The following is a 14,762-nucleotide window of genomic DNA, read 5'->3' on the forward strand; positions in this document are numbered from 1 at the left end:
GTGCCTGTGGACATCTCATACATCATGCAAACTTCCTCAAGGCTTTGTAGCATGCCTGCTCTGTGATAAGAGCTAATAGGAAGCTAACTACAAAGATCAATCAGAGCAGATGCTGGCCAAGCCATTTGGCAATAAAAACTTAAAGAGAAAAATGGAAATAAAAACAAAAACAGAAGACAGATGAGAAATGATGTGAGCACGCTTATTGTGCATCCATAGACCTAAGGGATTACACATCAATAACAATTTGTCAGAATGATAACAAAATCTGATAGTGTACACTGCAGTACAGATTGAGTGAACCTTTTCAAGATATCCCCATCTTTAAACACATCGTGGTCATTATAATATTTCAGTATTCAGTGCAGTATACTATTATCCAAATAATAAATCAACCTTGTTTTCAGGTTACTGTTCAACTACTGTACGACAGTGTGGTGGCAGTGGCACAACATCACAATGTGCCTCCATACAATAAAAAAACTAAGCTCCAAAATACTTTAAAAGTGACGCATTTACGAATGTTTTGTTGCTGTGCTTTTCATCACTTTAGAGTCCAAAAATGTTTTATTCCAATGCATTTTTATTCATTAAATATAAAGTAGTGAAAATAACAGTGGCACTCCAATCTGGGCAGAAAATCACATTTGAAAAGCTCGAAGCATTAAATTAAATCAGGTTTCCTGTAAACGTTTTACGTTCTCCCTCAGCCCGTGCTGCAGTCTCAGAACAAATGCACTGTATTCCTACATTCAGAAATGATTGAGGATGTAAGTGACTGAAAGCTGATGATTTTTAAGTGAAACATAAAAGTAGACATCTTTCCCTCAGCTCTTTATGTAGCACTTCAGAGCTTTGGGAAAACTAGTCCAGAGTTGAAACCACTCGAGTAATCCGGGCCTATTTTTGAGCAGTGTGAAATGGTATGTAAGGTTTGTATTTGCTGCAGGTACTTGTTTACTTGCATTTATTTAACCAGGCAACCATTACTGCAGGATGCAGCCAACAGCAGAACCCATGCAGTAAAAACTGTATTAATAGAATGTGTTGACGCGATGGGCATAACAGCAGTTTTAGCCCCCGTAACATTAATGTTTAAACAATTTTAGCACCCTAAAACCATTTGAACATGCAGAGAGCTGCTGTTGTGTCAAGTGAAAATATCCACAAGCTCTTTTCATTTCTCTAATACTTTAATCTAGTATAATAAACTTTAAATCCCCTGAACTAAAGACGCTGTCCATACATAATTCCTCGATACCATTAACACGGTTCACCATCATTGTAGGTTTGACATCATGACATATACAGTAATAATGTATTATTAATATTAGACATTTGATGATAGAAAATAAATAATAAATTAATCCATTGAGAAATATTTTTTTCATATTAGGGGAATTAAAGAAAATGAAAGACTGTATCTGTTTTCAATTAAATGGACGATTAAGTATCTGCTGTCACTTACTTGACACATTTTTTAATACTACACAGAACGATTTAAGAAGGTACCCAATTATACGTGTGGGTTTGTATGAATGACATCTATCCTGAGCTTTTTCAATAATTCAACTTTGATCTCCAAGACAACACGAAGACAATAAACACATATTTTTATGCATCTGACAGCTGACACAAAAGAGAAAAAAGAAAAACAAAAAAACAACAATAAGTCCAGTTATCTTAGAAAATGTGTTGATTGACTGCTTAGGAGAACATTAAGACAACCTATAAGCCTCAGTGCCAGTAGCTGTTTGTCAGTCATCTTCAGTAAGCTTTTGCAGTATGTTGTAATGTTTCAGAACTATTTGAAAATGCACATAAAAATAGGTCCCTAAGTCAAAGTAATTTGCTCTCAGGGTGGAGGTTTTAAATGATTGGTCATAATATACATTTATAATTTACCCACCATGCAATTTCTTAGTCTTTTACATATAATACAAGAGTATTAATAGTGTTTTGATTGATGTAATAATGCCAGTGTTCATTAGGGTAAAAGCATGGCTTGAGGAAGTGTGGTAAAAGTAAAAATATATTCAATGTGCGATAACGTGTGATCTGAACGTGGTATTTTAAACAGTTTAGTTATGATATGAAGTTGGTTAATCATGTCCAATGAAGCACGGCAGACAGATTTCACATCTTTGTTAAAAAGTGACACTGTACAATAGCTTCAATGGCAACAAGTTAAAACCACAGTGAGGCTACCCTTTCCAACTCCATCACCCAAACCCACCCCTCCAATATATATTACAGAAGTTCATTCCAAACAGGATGGTACATTTTGGGAAGAATAAAAAGACAAAGATCACACTTTAAACAGAGAGAGAAAACAAAAGTGGATCGGGGGCAGGTTGTAAATCATTGTACAAAAGAACACACAGCAACCGACCACAACCAAACACTTATTCTTGAAAAATCCATTGGAAATCAACTTCTTTTTACAGGCTGCACAGTTTATTGTTGAAATACTGGGTGAGATACTCCAGTATGCCACGGGACGGGGAATAATGGCAAGAAAGATGGGGGAAAGAACTTCACTCTTCCTCTGTGCATCCAAGTATTTCTACACGCAAAGTGATCCTGCCATACCATGACCAAGGAAGGATACGGATGAGCCGAGCATAGATGGGTGGGTCTATCACATTCTTTCTGTGTGTGTCATTGTCAAAGTTCCCCTGGAATACCTGTAAAAAAAACAACAGCATGTAGGGATTTTAAAAGGTTATTTCTTAACATTAAAACTAAAGTTTTAATTCATCTTTACAAAACAAACAACTATTCAAACCCATTAACGTATATATAAGGGCTTTGAAGATCAAATGCTTTAGAAGTGAACATACTCTGGGGAAATGTCTTTGAAACACCACAAACCTCTGATGGCAGGTACAAGGCATTCCTGGCACATTTCTTGCCTTGGTTCTCCAGACTGTTACCTTCAAGGCCTCATGCCACAACTGGTACTGAATGAAGTGCAGCCAATGTTAGCCTCAATTCTAAGGCAGCCAATAATTGTACATTCTCTGAACACACTCCTTTTCTTGGTACTTTTCTTTTCATCAGTTAAGCTTAGAAACCACTGTCCAAGGGCTACCCAACATCCACAAACAGGCAAGCACAATGCTGTGTTGTTGATTATTAGAAGATTGGTGCTAGTTTGGGCTTACCAGACAGGAGATATATTAGAGGTATATTAGAAAAGATTGTATCTACAAGGACTGCTTCATTGAAGGATATGATCATTTGAATTAAACAGACATGATTATGCCTGTGTAATTAGGATGTAATGGGATTCACTGTTGTGTGGAATAGAAAATCAGTGTTCTAAATCCAAGCATGTGCTGGGGAAGGGCGTCAACCTTTTTTAGCGGTAAACTTTCAAATAATCATAGGTGCTAGTTCAGGATTTAGACAGCGAAGACTCTCCAAGGTTTCATTATAACAAGTGCTACAACAGTAGCCATGAGAGAATGGAAGAGATTTTAGGATTTAAGTTATATGGACAGCGGATCAAAGGGTAAAATTTAGATATTAACCACATTATAGATATCTATATCTATATTTCTATATAGATATAGATATCTGTATCTATCCATCTATCTATCTATATATAGAATATCCGTAAATGAATTTATTTATGCCACTTCTGCTAGATGGGAAACTAACTAAGTATTATGTCATTTGCTAGTACAGTGGGGACAAGAGACAATATCTGCTCAATCAAACATCATGGGTAATCATGGCCCTTAACACGTGCGTTACAAGTGTGTACACTACGATCTTAAATACGTTTATAAATTTATTAACAAACACAGAATATTCATGTTTTTTATACTGAGGTAGCAGTAGCTCAATGAGTCGAGTGGCTGCCTACTGCAGAGTACAGTAGATGTCTTGTGCGCCGAGTCCCCTTGGCCACAGGTCAAAGTGTCCCTGGGCAAGACACTAAATACCCAAACTGCCCAAAGGCAGGCATTGAAGTTGTGCAAGCCAGCACCTATGTGAGCCCCGGCCCCAAGCCCAGAAAAATTGGGTAGGGTTGTCAGAAAGGGCATCTGGCATAAAAACCTTTGCCAAATCAATGCGTGGACTACAAGAACCCTTATAGGGACCCTGAGCTAATAGGATGAGCCTAAGGAAAAAAAAAAATATATATTTTTGATACTGATAAATCTTGCTTGATATAAACACTTACAGTATTTGTCTCCAGGTTATTGAATGTAAATGTAATTCTTAGCATATTGATCCAGTGTAAATCTGTCTATACAAATAACATCCCTTCAGTCGGCTGCATTTTAATCTCTGCAATCTCATGCATCATAATAATAACTAGAAGCTTTATAAAGATAGACAATTATGGTAAAGTTAACATTATTGAAAGCTGAAACTAAAATTTTAATTTTCAAACACAGAAACTTAGATACAACATTGATTTCCTTTTTTTTTATGTTGCCACTTTAGAGAATTCCACTCATGTTTAACCTGTTTGTAATTATTCAACAAAATAGCCTCTCTAGGTACCATGTTAAATTGCTCTAATGGATTTTTAGGCCACTCAAGCTCGATGTTTGTGGTTATGAAAACCTGAAAACAATATAACTGAAAATCTATTGTTGCTATTTTATTTTGAGTTTAATGTCACTTGTTCTAAAACTGTTCAATATAAATCTCAATGAATGTTATAATTGCACATCTCTCAATATGGATACAATATGTTTATTGCAGACAAGCTGTAACATAACACAAAGCTGCAATGAATTATCTCACGTTGCATTTTGTTATAAGGCGTAAGATGCAATTGTCCCAGATCAATATCCAATGACTTGAAAAGCGTGTGTGTGTTCTCATCTATACTGAATCATGGTGCTTAAACTGTAGTCAGCAAAGCTTTGCATCTGCAGAAGAGCAAATATACCTACATCACATTCTGCCCTCTGTCATTTCTCCCTGTTCCTCTGCCTTGCAGTCTAGCTTTTATTCATTTTATACGGTTTAAATCTCTATTAAAATGCTCAATAATCCAACCTAAATGTATTAAATATGTAATATTTGCCTATAATGGAATTATTTGCTTTTAGATCCAGCCACAACTGTAATGTGACAACCAAAGCACATGACAGCGCAATATAAAAAGGCACTGGCAAAGTTTCGAAATGTCTCTAAAACAAAGTGTCTGGACCGGGATATGTAAGGAATCATAAATAAAGTGACTGGTAATGTTAGGAAGGGATGTAGAAAAGACATGAACAAGGTGATGAGAGAAATGTTTTAAACAATGTTTGTTGCCACACTGTACGTCATGTACAGACGTCATCAATGGTAATTTTAATATTAATATATCTTGATAAATTGTGTTTCATTCAAAAAAGAGGTAGGTTGAATTAGGGCTTTGGCTGAGCATTGATGAGATACTTACTGCTTAATTCGCTGTGTCTGACCTGTGGTCGGCCTGTCTGACCCCAGAGCAACAGAGAAAGAGCAACCACCATCAGACAGGTGGAGTGGTCAGTATGTGTGTCAGTTGCCAACTACTTATAACTCAAGTACTTCAACAGTGTTATAGTTTTCACTTTGAAGTATTTATTATCTCCAAAAATTCTTTAGCAACTCATAATCACACTTATTTTTTGTTTTACATATTTTACGATTAAAGTCTTTTTTTTTATATGTAGTTAAGTGTACTGGTCTCACTTCATCAAGCACAAGTATAATAGTATTAGAGCACAGGCATAGATTTTTCTGTTTGTGTCTCAGACTGACCCAGGAGTCACTCCTCTGCTACCAACTATTGATTTTCCAGGCTCGTAGAATGACAGGTAAGCACTAAGGAAGGGCTTGTGTGCATACAACACCCCCCATACTTCATTATTTAAACCTGCTACACAGATCAAGTGAGCCGGTCGCTTGGATCTCTTTGCTCTCTGCCCTCACATTTCCTGAACCGGCAGTGGTGATACTAGGAAAAGTCAGCAATGTCTTTATTGAAAGGTCAAAGGTGACATGCCAGGCTTAGAAGAGGCAGCAACCCTCCAGCAAACTGGCAGTATGTTTTTATTACTGCTTTATTGCAAGGTGTATGTTTTTTTTTGCCCTCTCGAGCCGATATAAATATTACAGACAATATTTAAAACAAAAGAAAAACAAAATGTCTATTCGGTTAATGTTAAGATGACTGTATTCTTGGCTATCTAACACTCAGTTACCCCCTGATCTGGAGGGAATTGAAGGCACTTATGTCTAATTAACCCTGTGTCACCCATATAAAACAGTATTAAACATAAATCAATTACTTTTCTGCCTGATGTCCCCCATCAACTGTGTAAATATTGGCACTCAGAAAAGAGCAGTGGTGACCCAGGTGTGGAAAAGTGTGTTCATGTGGGAATTCAGCGATGCCAATATGATTAACTATGGAACGCATCCCAGTTTAATCATATTTTAACAATGGACTGCATTGTTACTCAGGTCCGAGTGCAATACACATGTCTTTGGGATTTGTGTTAAAAAAAATAAATAAATAAAGGCAGTGCCACTGTGCTCTGCTTTGACAACATCTGTATTCCGACAGAGTCTCCTCTCTCAATCTAGATCTAGCTGCCTGCAGCCTCTGCCACACAGGAGCTGGAGGGGGGAGCTGAGAAGAATACTTACAAGGCTCTACCAATGTGCCTGAGCCAGACACTCAAAAACACACACCCAGAAACACACACACATGCACATCCACACAAACACAGTATATCCCTGCCAAGCCAAGCATTGTGGTGTGGCAGGAGGAGCCTCAGGAGTCCAGCAGCCAAATGTGTCCTCTAGCATTAATGGCTGCTTCAGCTGACTGAAGGGGGAAAACACCTTGAAAAATCATACATCAGAACAGACTCCTGGCTCCGTCTAGGGACAAACTGATTGACATTCTCAGAAGCCCTGCTTAACACACCTGCCCTCTAATACAGAGCGCACACAATCAGACTGACTGCCTATCCTTGGTTCTGCTCTGTATTATACAACATTAACAACGCAGGAAAGGCTTTAGATGATTACAGAAATGACTTGTATCTGGTATAAAAAGTGCTGTGCTCCACTGGGTAGTTTTTCTTCTCAAAATAAGGCGAAAAAATTAAACATAATAACCATAATAGGTTGCTGAGATATCACCCATGTTTTTCTCCCATTCCCATTGCTATCTCAGATGATGCTTGCCAGGCCGTTGGACAGGATCCAGTGCTCAGCATTGGGATTGCGTGAGCAAAAATCCTGCTGAGCATGCAGTGGCCCGTATCCAAAGATCATCATGGGTGTTGAAATTATAAACTCCTCAAGCACGGGATTTGAACTGCAGAGATGGAAAAATATTTCTGGGCATCGGCTGCAGCTCTGGCTCCACAACAAGGATAAGGACATGAATTGATATGTAGCGACTGAGGGGTGTTATTTACTAAAACAAGACGCTGTCATATTTCTGCTTTAGATCCATCGCTCTGAAACAAAAAATTTATAAATATGTAGAAAAAGCAGTTTAGGTTATCACATGCATACTGTCCAAAAAGTCTTTAAGAGAATGCCAGACATCATGAACTTTAACTAAGATAAAGTGATAAGTATCAAATATGATGGCATATTTCCTCTATGACGGCAAACTTGTGACCTAAAGTCATTAGAAAATAACCCACAAACACTTTGTATTGACAACTGATTGTCAATGTGTATTAAAGATCATTCTAATAAAGCCCATCAAGCTTCAATTTCCAATCATCTACAAATAAAGGTCTAAAAAAACTTTATCACATTCACAAAAAATATGGATATTTATGACTAACACATTATTTGTTCATGTGTCTAATTCATGTTAAGCATGGTAACTAAATACAGAATAAAGCATTGTTTATATGATCTGAATTGTTAGATTATATTCAAGACACGATGATCTGATTTATGCTGCAGATTATAAAAGAATCTTTACATAATTGATCATACAGCAATTATTGCAAAATGTAGTAATTTTAAGCACCTCTAAAATGTTTGCTTTTTTGTCTAATATATATATATGAATTCTACTAGATTTTGGCTTCTTAATTTTCCATAGTCAACATATCTCCAATACACAAAAAAGCAAAAGAATAAGGCTTGTCTTTTAATAACACAGCAAGTGAACAGCAACAAGTAATCACAACCTCTCTTGCCACTAGTATCTAAAAGACAAGGGCCTTCAGCCTTAGCTGTAACCTGGTGCCTGCAGCTCTCCTGATATGTGCAGAGAGGCTGCTGCAGCCCTGGACTGTCTCTGTTGTCATGGGCAATTGGAATGGACATGTGTACTCTGTTGAAGGGCCGTAAACAAGACTTTCAGCATTGCACTGGCCGGGCCAGGTTGACAGCACGGTCTTATCTGATCCCAAACCAGAGAGAGGGAATAGGAAAGACCAGGCACACTCAGAGCTCAGAGCCACAGATAAGGAGATGCTGAAGGGAAGTGAAAAGGAGAAAACACAAGGGTCCCAAAATGGACATTTTCCAACTTAATACCTGTCCCTTTGACAGCTGCTGCTTTGTGTTTTTTGTCTTTTTCTGGTTTCTTCTATGTTTTTGTTTCTGTTGATGCTTTTCTCTTACTACAGAATGCCCCTTTGCTTGGTGCGTTGATACATTTAATACAAAAAACATTAGTACTCACAGTACCTACAGTACACAGAACCGACTTGCATTTCTGATTTTATAAAATAGTTCGATATGTCTACATTGTGCACACGACATTACATACAGTGTTTTATGAGGATATGCATACTTGTTGGTTAATATGTTTTCAGACATTGTTAAAGCCTGTTTAACTTGTGTTAAATGAGCAATGGTGTGTCAGAGCTACTTACCTTGTCTTTCCGTTGCTTCTCATCTTGATAGACTTTCCACCGCTCTCCATCATTACTGTAAGCAACTTTGTATGAGCCAACAAACTGGACATGGCCAAAGTCTTTAGCTCCTTGGGTGATGATACCTGTGACCTTGGTCGGCACAAGCAAGTCCACCTAAGAGTAGCATAGGCCACAAGATCAGAGAAACAGAGAGGAAGAGAATGATAATAAATGTCCTTAGTGTTAAGGATGGTAAATTTGCCAGCATCTTTATTTTTCTTTTGATGTTATCAGAGGATTTACTGTATAAAGTCACTGAGCACAAGAAGTCAGTTTCAAATATTCACAGAATATTGAACAACAAGTCGAAGTCCACAGCCTCGCCTCAGCAAAACAGAAATTGCACGCTGCAGCAGCTTTTCAGAGCTAGACTGCTCCATTTGGGTTAATTTTTAATAGATTCTAAATTGTTGGAAACAATTTAAAGTGCAGGGTGTTAAGCAGGAGGTATGCAAACTTACTTTTATTGACATTTTATTTCAGATGAACCCTAAAATGCACAAGTGCTTTACTACATTTACTGTACCTACAGCAGCTCATTCTGCTCCACAGAAAATATTCTGCAGTTATGCCTAAAACGGGTCAAGCTTCTTCTAAGATTTTTCTAGTCAGTTAATTATGTTAAATTAATAATGAATGTGAATCCACAATCTTAAAAAGAAGAGGAAGCCGTTGTGTATGACTAGTTATTGTAATGAAATATCAAGGGTAGTGTTTAATAAAAAATTCACTCCCACTGTTCTTTCATAAGCATAAAGCAGAGGGTGTTGTGTAATTTTCATTACACATAATGGAAACTGTACAAAAATGCATCTCTGTATCCCATTAAACAGATTGGTTACTGTTTTGTACACCACAACACACCTTTACTGCTTTTAAAAATCCAAAAATGACACATTAATATATATTCTATTATTATAATATAATATTATCCATTAATTCCTATCTGATTCTCATTCTTTAAATGAGGATTTAGTTTTATATTTAATGTAAAGCAATGTGAATAATTGATAGCATTACCATTTCTAATAGCATAAATGTCAGTTTAAAATGGTCTGTCTTTGCTCAAAGATCTATGAGGCATTATGCAGTCAATACAGGGTGAAAAACAGGGTGCATTTTGCTGTAATACGGAAAGATAATGGTAAATTTTAGAAGTAAAACCAGAAATATAATCATGCAAATTTCTTTCTTCTGTTGAATATACACAACACTGAAGCAGCCATACATCACATTAATTGTTCTGGTCATAGGCCCATGTATAACTGTGTACTACTGCTCTGGATGCTCTTGTGCAGATGAAACAAATAAGCAAACAAACTGAAGTAATGCATGAGTTATGGCTCAGTTTTGTTCCATCTTCTAGTCTTGACACTTTGCTGAGCACCACATTGCACATCACACCACATTTTTACTGCTTGCAATACGTTACCAACCCTGATACAATTCTATTTGTTGAGCACTATGTCGAATAAGCTCACTCAGAGATTTTCTCTCTTCTAAGGGTTCAACACTTCTCAAGAGCTTCTCTTATTTCTTAGCCACTTCAAGATTGAGGATTGCTCTCCATGAGAGGGGCCTTCTTAAATGCAGACCTCAAGCTGTATAAGTAAGCAGACATAGGCCTGGGTCCTGACATTTGTAGACAAAACCACGTCTTAGCAACTACAAAGCAGTTTTTTTGCTCTCTAAAAGCCATCCAAGTGGATAAACTCCCAATTCTCCATTTGTAAAATGTTAAGGTAATGAAAGTATGACAAAAAAGCCTTGAAGTTTGCGCCCAGGCATGATTTACTTCTTACCAATGCTGTGGTCACAGGTAAGCAATTATGCAGATGCTGCACACTACCAAGGCATGCTTCATTTGTTGTGAATACACTATTCATGACTTTTCTCCTTGAAATGGAAGTTGCCTGTGCTTCCCTGAATGCAGCTGTCACAGCACTGTGGCATATTTTCCTGTGATTTATATGAATGCCTTTAAATGAATACCTGTAATAATGGCAATAATGTCACAACAACCCCCTGGATAAAGAGGCCAGAAAGAAACAGTGGCAAGGGCTGCTTGGTTGATTTAGAGGGGGCATGACACCTCACATTGTGAGACTTTGATTATGCTCCAGTTGTAGAACATTGAGGTAATCTTGTTCTACCCAAGTACTCAAGTCTGCCACCAAAACAAAGGCACGTTTGAAGGGGAACCTGTAATTGCTGTCACAAGTAGCGGTCAAAAAATACGACCGCCCCTAGCGATGCCAGCTCTCAACACTTTGATGGCCCAAACTGAATTAGGGAGCGAGATAAGCTTGTTAAAGCAAGGCACGTCTTGCAGCCCCCACCTTCTGTTCTTTCCTCCATCGCGCTCTCAATCCCAATCCCTCCTCTATGAGCTGTTAACCCAGACAAACTAGGGGTGTGTGAAATCTTTGAATGCTAGTGGCATAGATGTTCCAAAGCAATAAAACAAGAGAATGAATTTTTGGGTTTTGCTTGCTGCGTGTGAGATTAAATAAAAAGATTAATGGAGCTCTCATCTAAGCATCCAGTTTTACCAATAACACAACTGCATATCGAAAGGTAGACAGGGTCAGTTACTTATTTGCACTTCCCTTTGGTGGCACCGCTTGAAGAAGGATCGTTTGGGCACTTCTGCCAGACAAACACTCATCTTCCCTGTTCATAAGATGAGAGTTAGCATGTCCCTGTTTCAAGTGTCTTTGCCATTGCAGGATAGTGAGATTAATGCAGTGAGGCACCACTTTACAAAGAGCTACACGAGGCCCAGTTACCTATTCTATGAATACAGCACATGCAAAGAGCATCCTGCAGACATTCTCCCTCTAAGTGTGCTATTTTAACTATGTGTTGAAGGCTTATTATTCTACAGAGCCTGCAGAAAATACAAGGGTGTGTGATCCACGCTTTCTATTTTTCTCCCAGGTCACAGGGCAGAAATCAGAATTTGTGTGCACAAAACAGACAGAACAATGAGGAGGATAGTGCTGAGGTTCATCACACCCACAAAAGGGCAGTTATTAAAGCTTAAAGCTGATATGAGAGCTTAAAAAGCATCCTGTTTCACAGCTCTTTTCTTAATAGGGGGCACTGCAAAACCCATAGCAAGACATTTTCTTTATCATACAATGAAGTCAGGATGTGCACAAATCTTTATAATGTAAATTTCATCTATTATTGCTGTTTGTTGTTGTAGTCATTGTTAGGCTAAATGCAACAAGGAAATTAAAGGTCCAGCATTTAAAGATCCATAATAGATACTTGGGTGAATTAAAAACTCATTTTTTTTTTAGATTCCTTTGCTCTGGTCTGAACCATCGGACCAATCATTTAAAAACTTAATTTCATTTTCCCATCAGTTTTGGTTTCCTTTTGCACATAGAAAATTCCAGGCTAACCAAAATCCTCACTACAAGTCACGGAAAATTGTGAGTAGGAACAAGAAAGTAAATGCAGGAAGAAGATCACATTCTATACATGGATGTACAGTATGGTTCTTTACCAGTGAATATTCCTATGAGTAAAAAAATTGCTCTGCAACATGGAAAAACTGCAGAGTTTACATTTGCTCTGAACGGGGGCGATTGTATGAGCAACATAAAAAAATGAAAAACTAGCAAAAACCTGTTGATTTAGCTGAATCAAAGTGGATCCACATTCCTTGGGAACATATTGAGACCACATCCAGTAAAGGGGATCAGCGTGGTTGTTTTATTCAAACATAAATGTGATTGCAGTGTTCAGACGAAAACATACCATAGTATGCCTGAACGGGACTACACAAGGCAGGTTGTAAAGATGTGCTGGGCTCCGCTGCTTTTTGTTTTACATTTCCATTTTTAATCTTTTGTGACCCCACCTTTACATAGGTGAAGTACTAAACTGATGTAGTTTGTGTTAATTATGCAATAGAAGCTGTTATCAGCCTCTGAAGACACTGAGTGTTTGTGACTATCTGGGAAAAGTGGGATCCATCATAGCCCCTCAGTGTGTTTAGATCCACACAGGTTACCTAAGACTTTTCAGTTAAGAAATAAGATCTGCCTGCTATATGAGCACAGTTTAGATGTCACATGTCAAAACACATTGCTCTTTAGAAAACCCCCTTGACCCAAAAAGCAAACAGAATAACAGAATAAGGGATGAGGCTGAAGGCAGACAATTTCCACTCAGATAATTGACTGAGTTTCTACTGAGTGCAAAGAAAAAAAAAACAATTTGTGTCACACAATGCTAAGCTAACTAATCTAATTTGGAATCAATAAATGTGGGTCTGAGTTTGTACAGTTGTAATGTATGTTTTTTTCTTTGTGATTGCACACTGTCCAAGTATCATGAAAGTAATACACAAACCGATATAAAATGCTGTGCAGCATAAAAGAAATTGGACCAAAAATTGTTTTTATTCATTTTGTTTGTTTTGTTCATTACTGTAGCAAACAAATAGCCTGTAGACCTTCATAAACTCATACTGTTGGACAAAAAAATACTAATGACTTATTAATTATTTAAATTTATGGTGCTATTTATAAATAGCTGCAGGTCAAAAAAAAGAAAAAAGAAAAGAAAAAAGTTTGTATTAAAAAAAAAGTTTGAGCTAGGAACGACAGACTTGAACATCCTGAATAACCCTTCATACCTTCTGTTGCATGACCGAGTACTGTACATGTGTAATATGCTGCGTCACGCTGTTGCTGTTGTCAACTTTTACATGTGAACAGGGTCCTTGCAGCAAAACACATTCATAAACCAATGTTTGCTGTTAATATTATGTCTCTATTTAATCTTAACTGTGACACTCATGTAACAAACGTGCTGCAAACATATAAAACACCAACACCCTCACAAACACACACAGTGCATCTCCTTTCTGACACATTTGGTGACCAATTTTTCCACATGGGGTGGTGGGATGTCAGATGGAATAAATGCCTGCTGTGTGCTCACACAGTGAAAGGAAGGGGTTCAGACAGTCAGAAGTGTGTGACTCAGTTACCTTGGAGCACTGAGGATAGTAAAAGTAATGTCAGAGAGAGAAAACCTCATATTGCCTTAGACTGGTCAGGTCACATTGCAGCGTAAACTAAAACATTATCTCTTTCTTGGTATTTGATTTGCAAACAATGTTGTTTTTGAAATGCCTAATGTGGAATGTGAGTCAAACACAATTTGCTGAAAAGTAACATGTGGAATGAGCTGTCCTGACATGAAGTAAGATGGCTTGTTCTGGCAATACATTATGAGAGTCAGCTGGTTGGCTGGTCAAAGCACGTCTTACAGCCAAAATTTTGGGGATATAAATAAGGGAAAAGGACCGTGCAGTGAGTCACACTAAATTGCAAAACGGTGGCAAGCGCACACATTTTTATGCCATTTTCTTTCGTGGCATAAAAATTGCTATGCATGAATTCCTACCCCCTCCACTTTACTCGAGTCTTCGTAGCATTACACCTGCATGAAGCAGTGTTTCATGTAGTTTAAATTAAATATTTATTGTCTTTATAAGGATCTACAGTTTTGTCTCTCTTCAACATATGCCTGATAGCCTTGTTATGCATGACACCATATATCAATAAACAATATGTAAGGACATGAACATATTTTCAAAAACAGGTTCATGCTTAGTCAAACATTTTTAGCCAAACTCTAGGTCTTCTTCCATGACTCTAGAGTCTCATTCTTTGAGTATGAGTCCTAAAAATGTTCATGTATCAAATTAAATATCTTAATGTCTATATTCTGATGACTTTGATCCAGTGATACGTTTACTCTCAAGCTACAAAGTTTTTATAGTAATACTTTGAAACTTCTAGATGGACTGTTGTGACATTGTAGTATTTGTTT

The 14,762-nt window shown here is 37.5% G+C and overlaps 1 protein-coding gene across 4 annotated transcripts in view; it reads right to left on the reverse strand.

The window, feature by feature from the left end:
• Window positions 1–397: 397 nt before the first annotated feature.
• LOC137136392 (EGF-like repeat and discoidin I-like domain-containing protein 3) overlaps window positions 398–14,762 on the reverse strand; it is a 101,844-nt gene continuing 87,479 nt past the window's right edge. For all 4 annotated transcript variants that reach the window (XM_067521706.1, XM_067521705.1, XM_067521704.1 and 1 more), the window contains 2 exons: window positions 8,862–9,017; window positions 398–2,687 (listed from right to left, as the gene is read on the reverse strand). In XM_067521706.1, coding sequence (XP_067377807.1) covers window positions 2,538–2,687; window positions 8,862–9,017 — 306 coding nt within the window. In that variant the 3' untranslated portion in view covers window positions 398–2,537. The remainder of the gene's footprint in view (window positions 2,688–8,861; window positions 9,018–14,762) is intronic.

The sequence above is a fragment of the Channa argus genome, chromosome 11 (assembly GCF_033026475.1).
Source record: "Channa argus isolate prfri chromosome 11, Channa argus male v1.0, whole genome shotgun sequence".
Classification (NCBI taxonomy): Eukaryota; Metazoa; Chordata; class Actinopteri; order Anabantiformes; family Channidae; genus Channa; species Channa argus.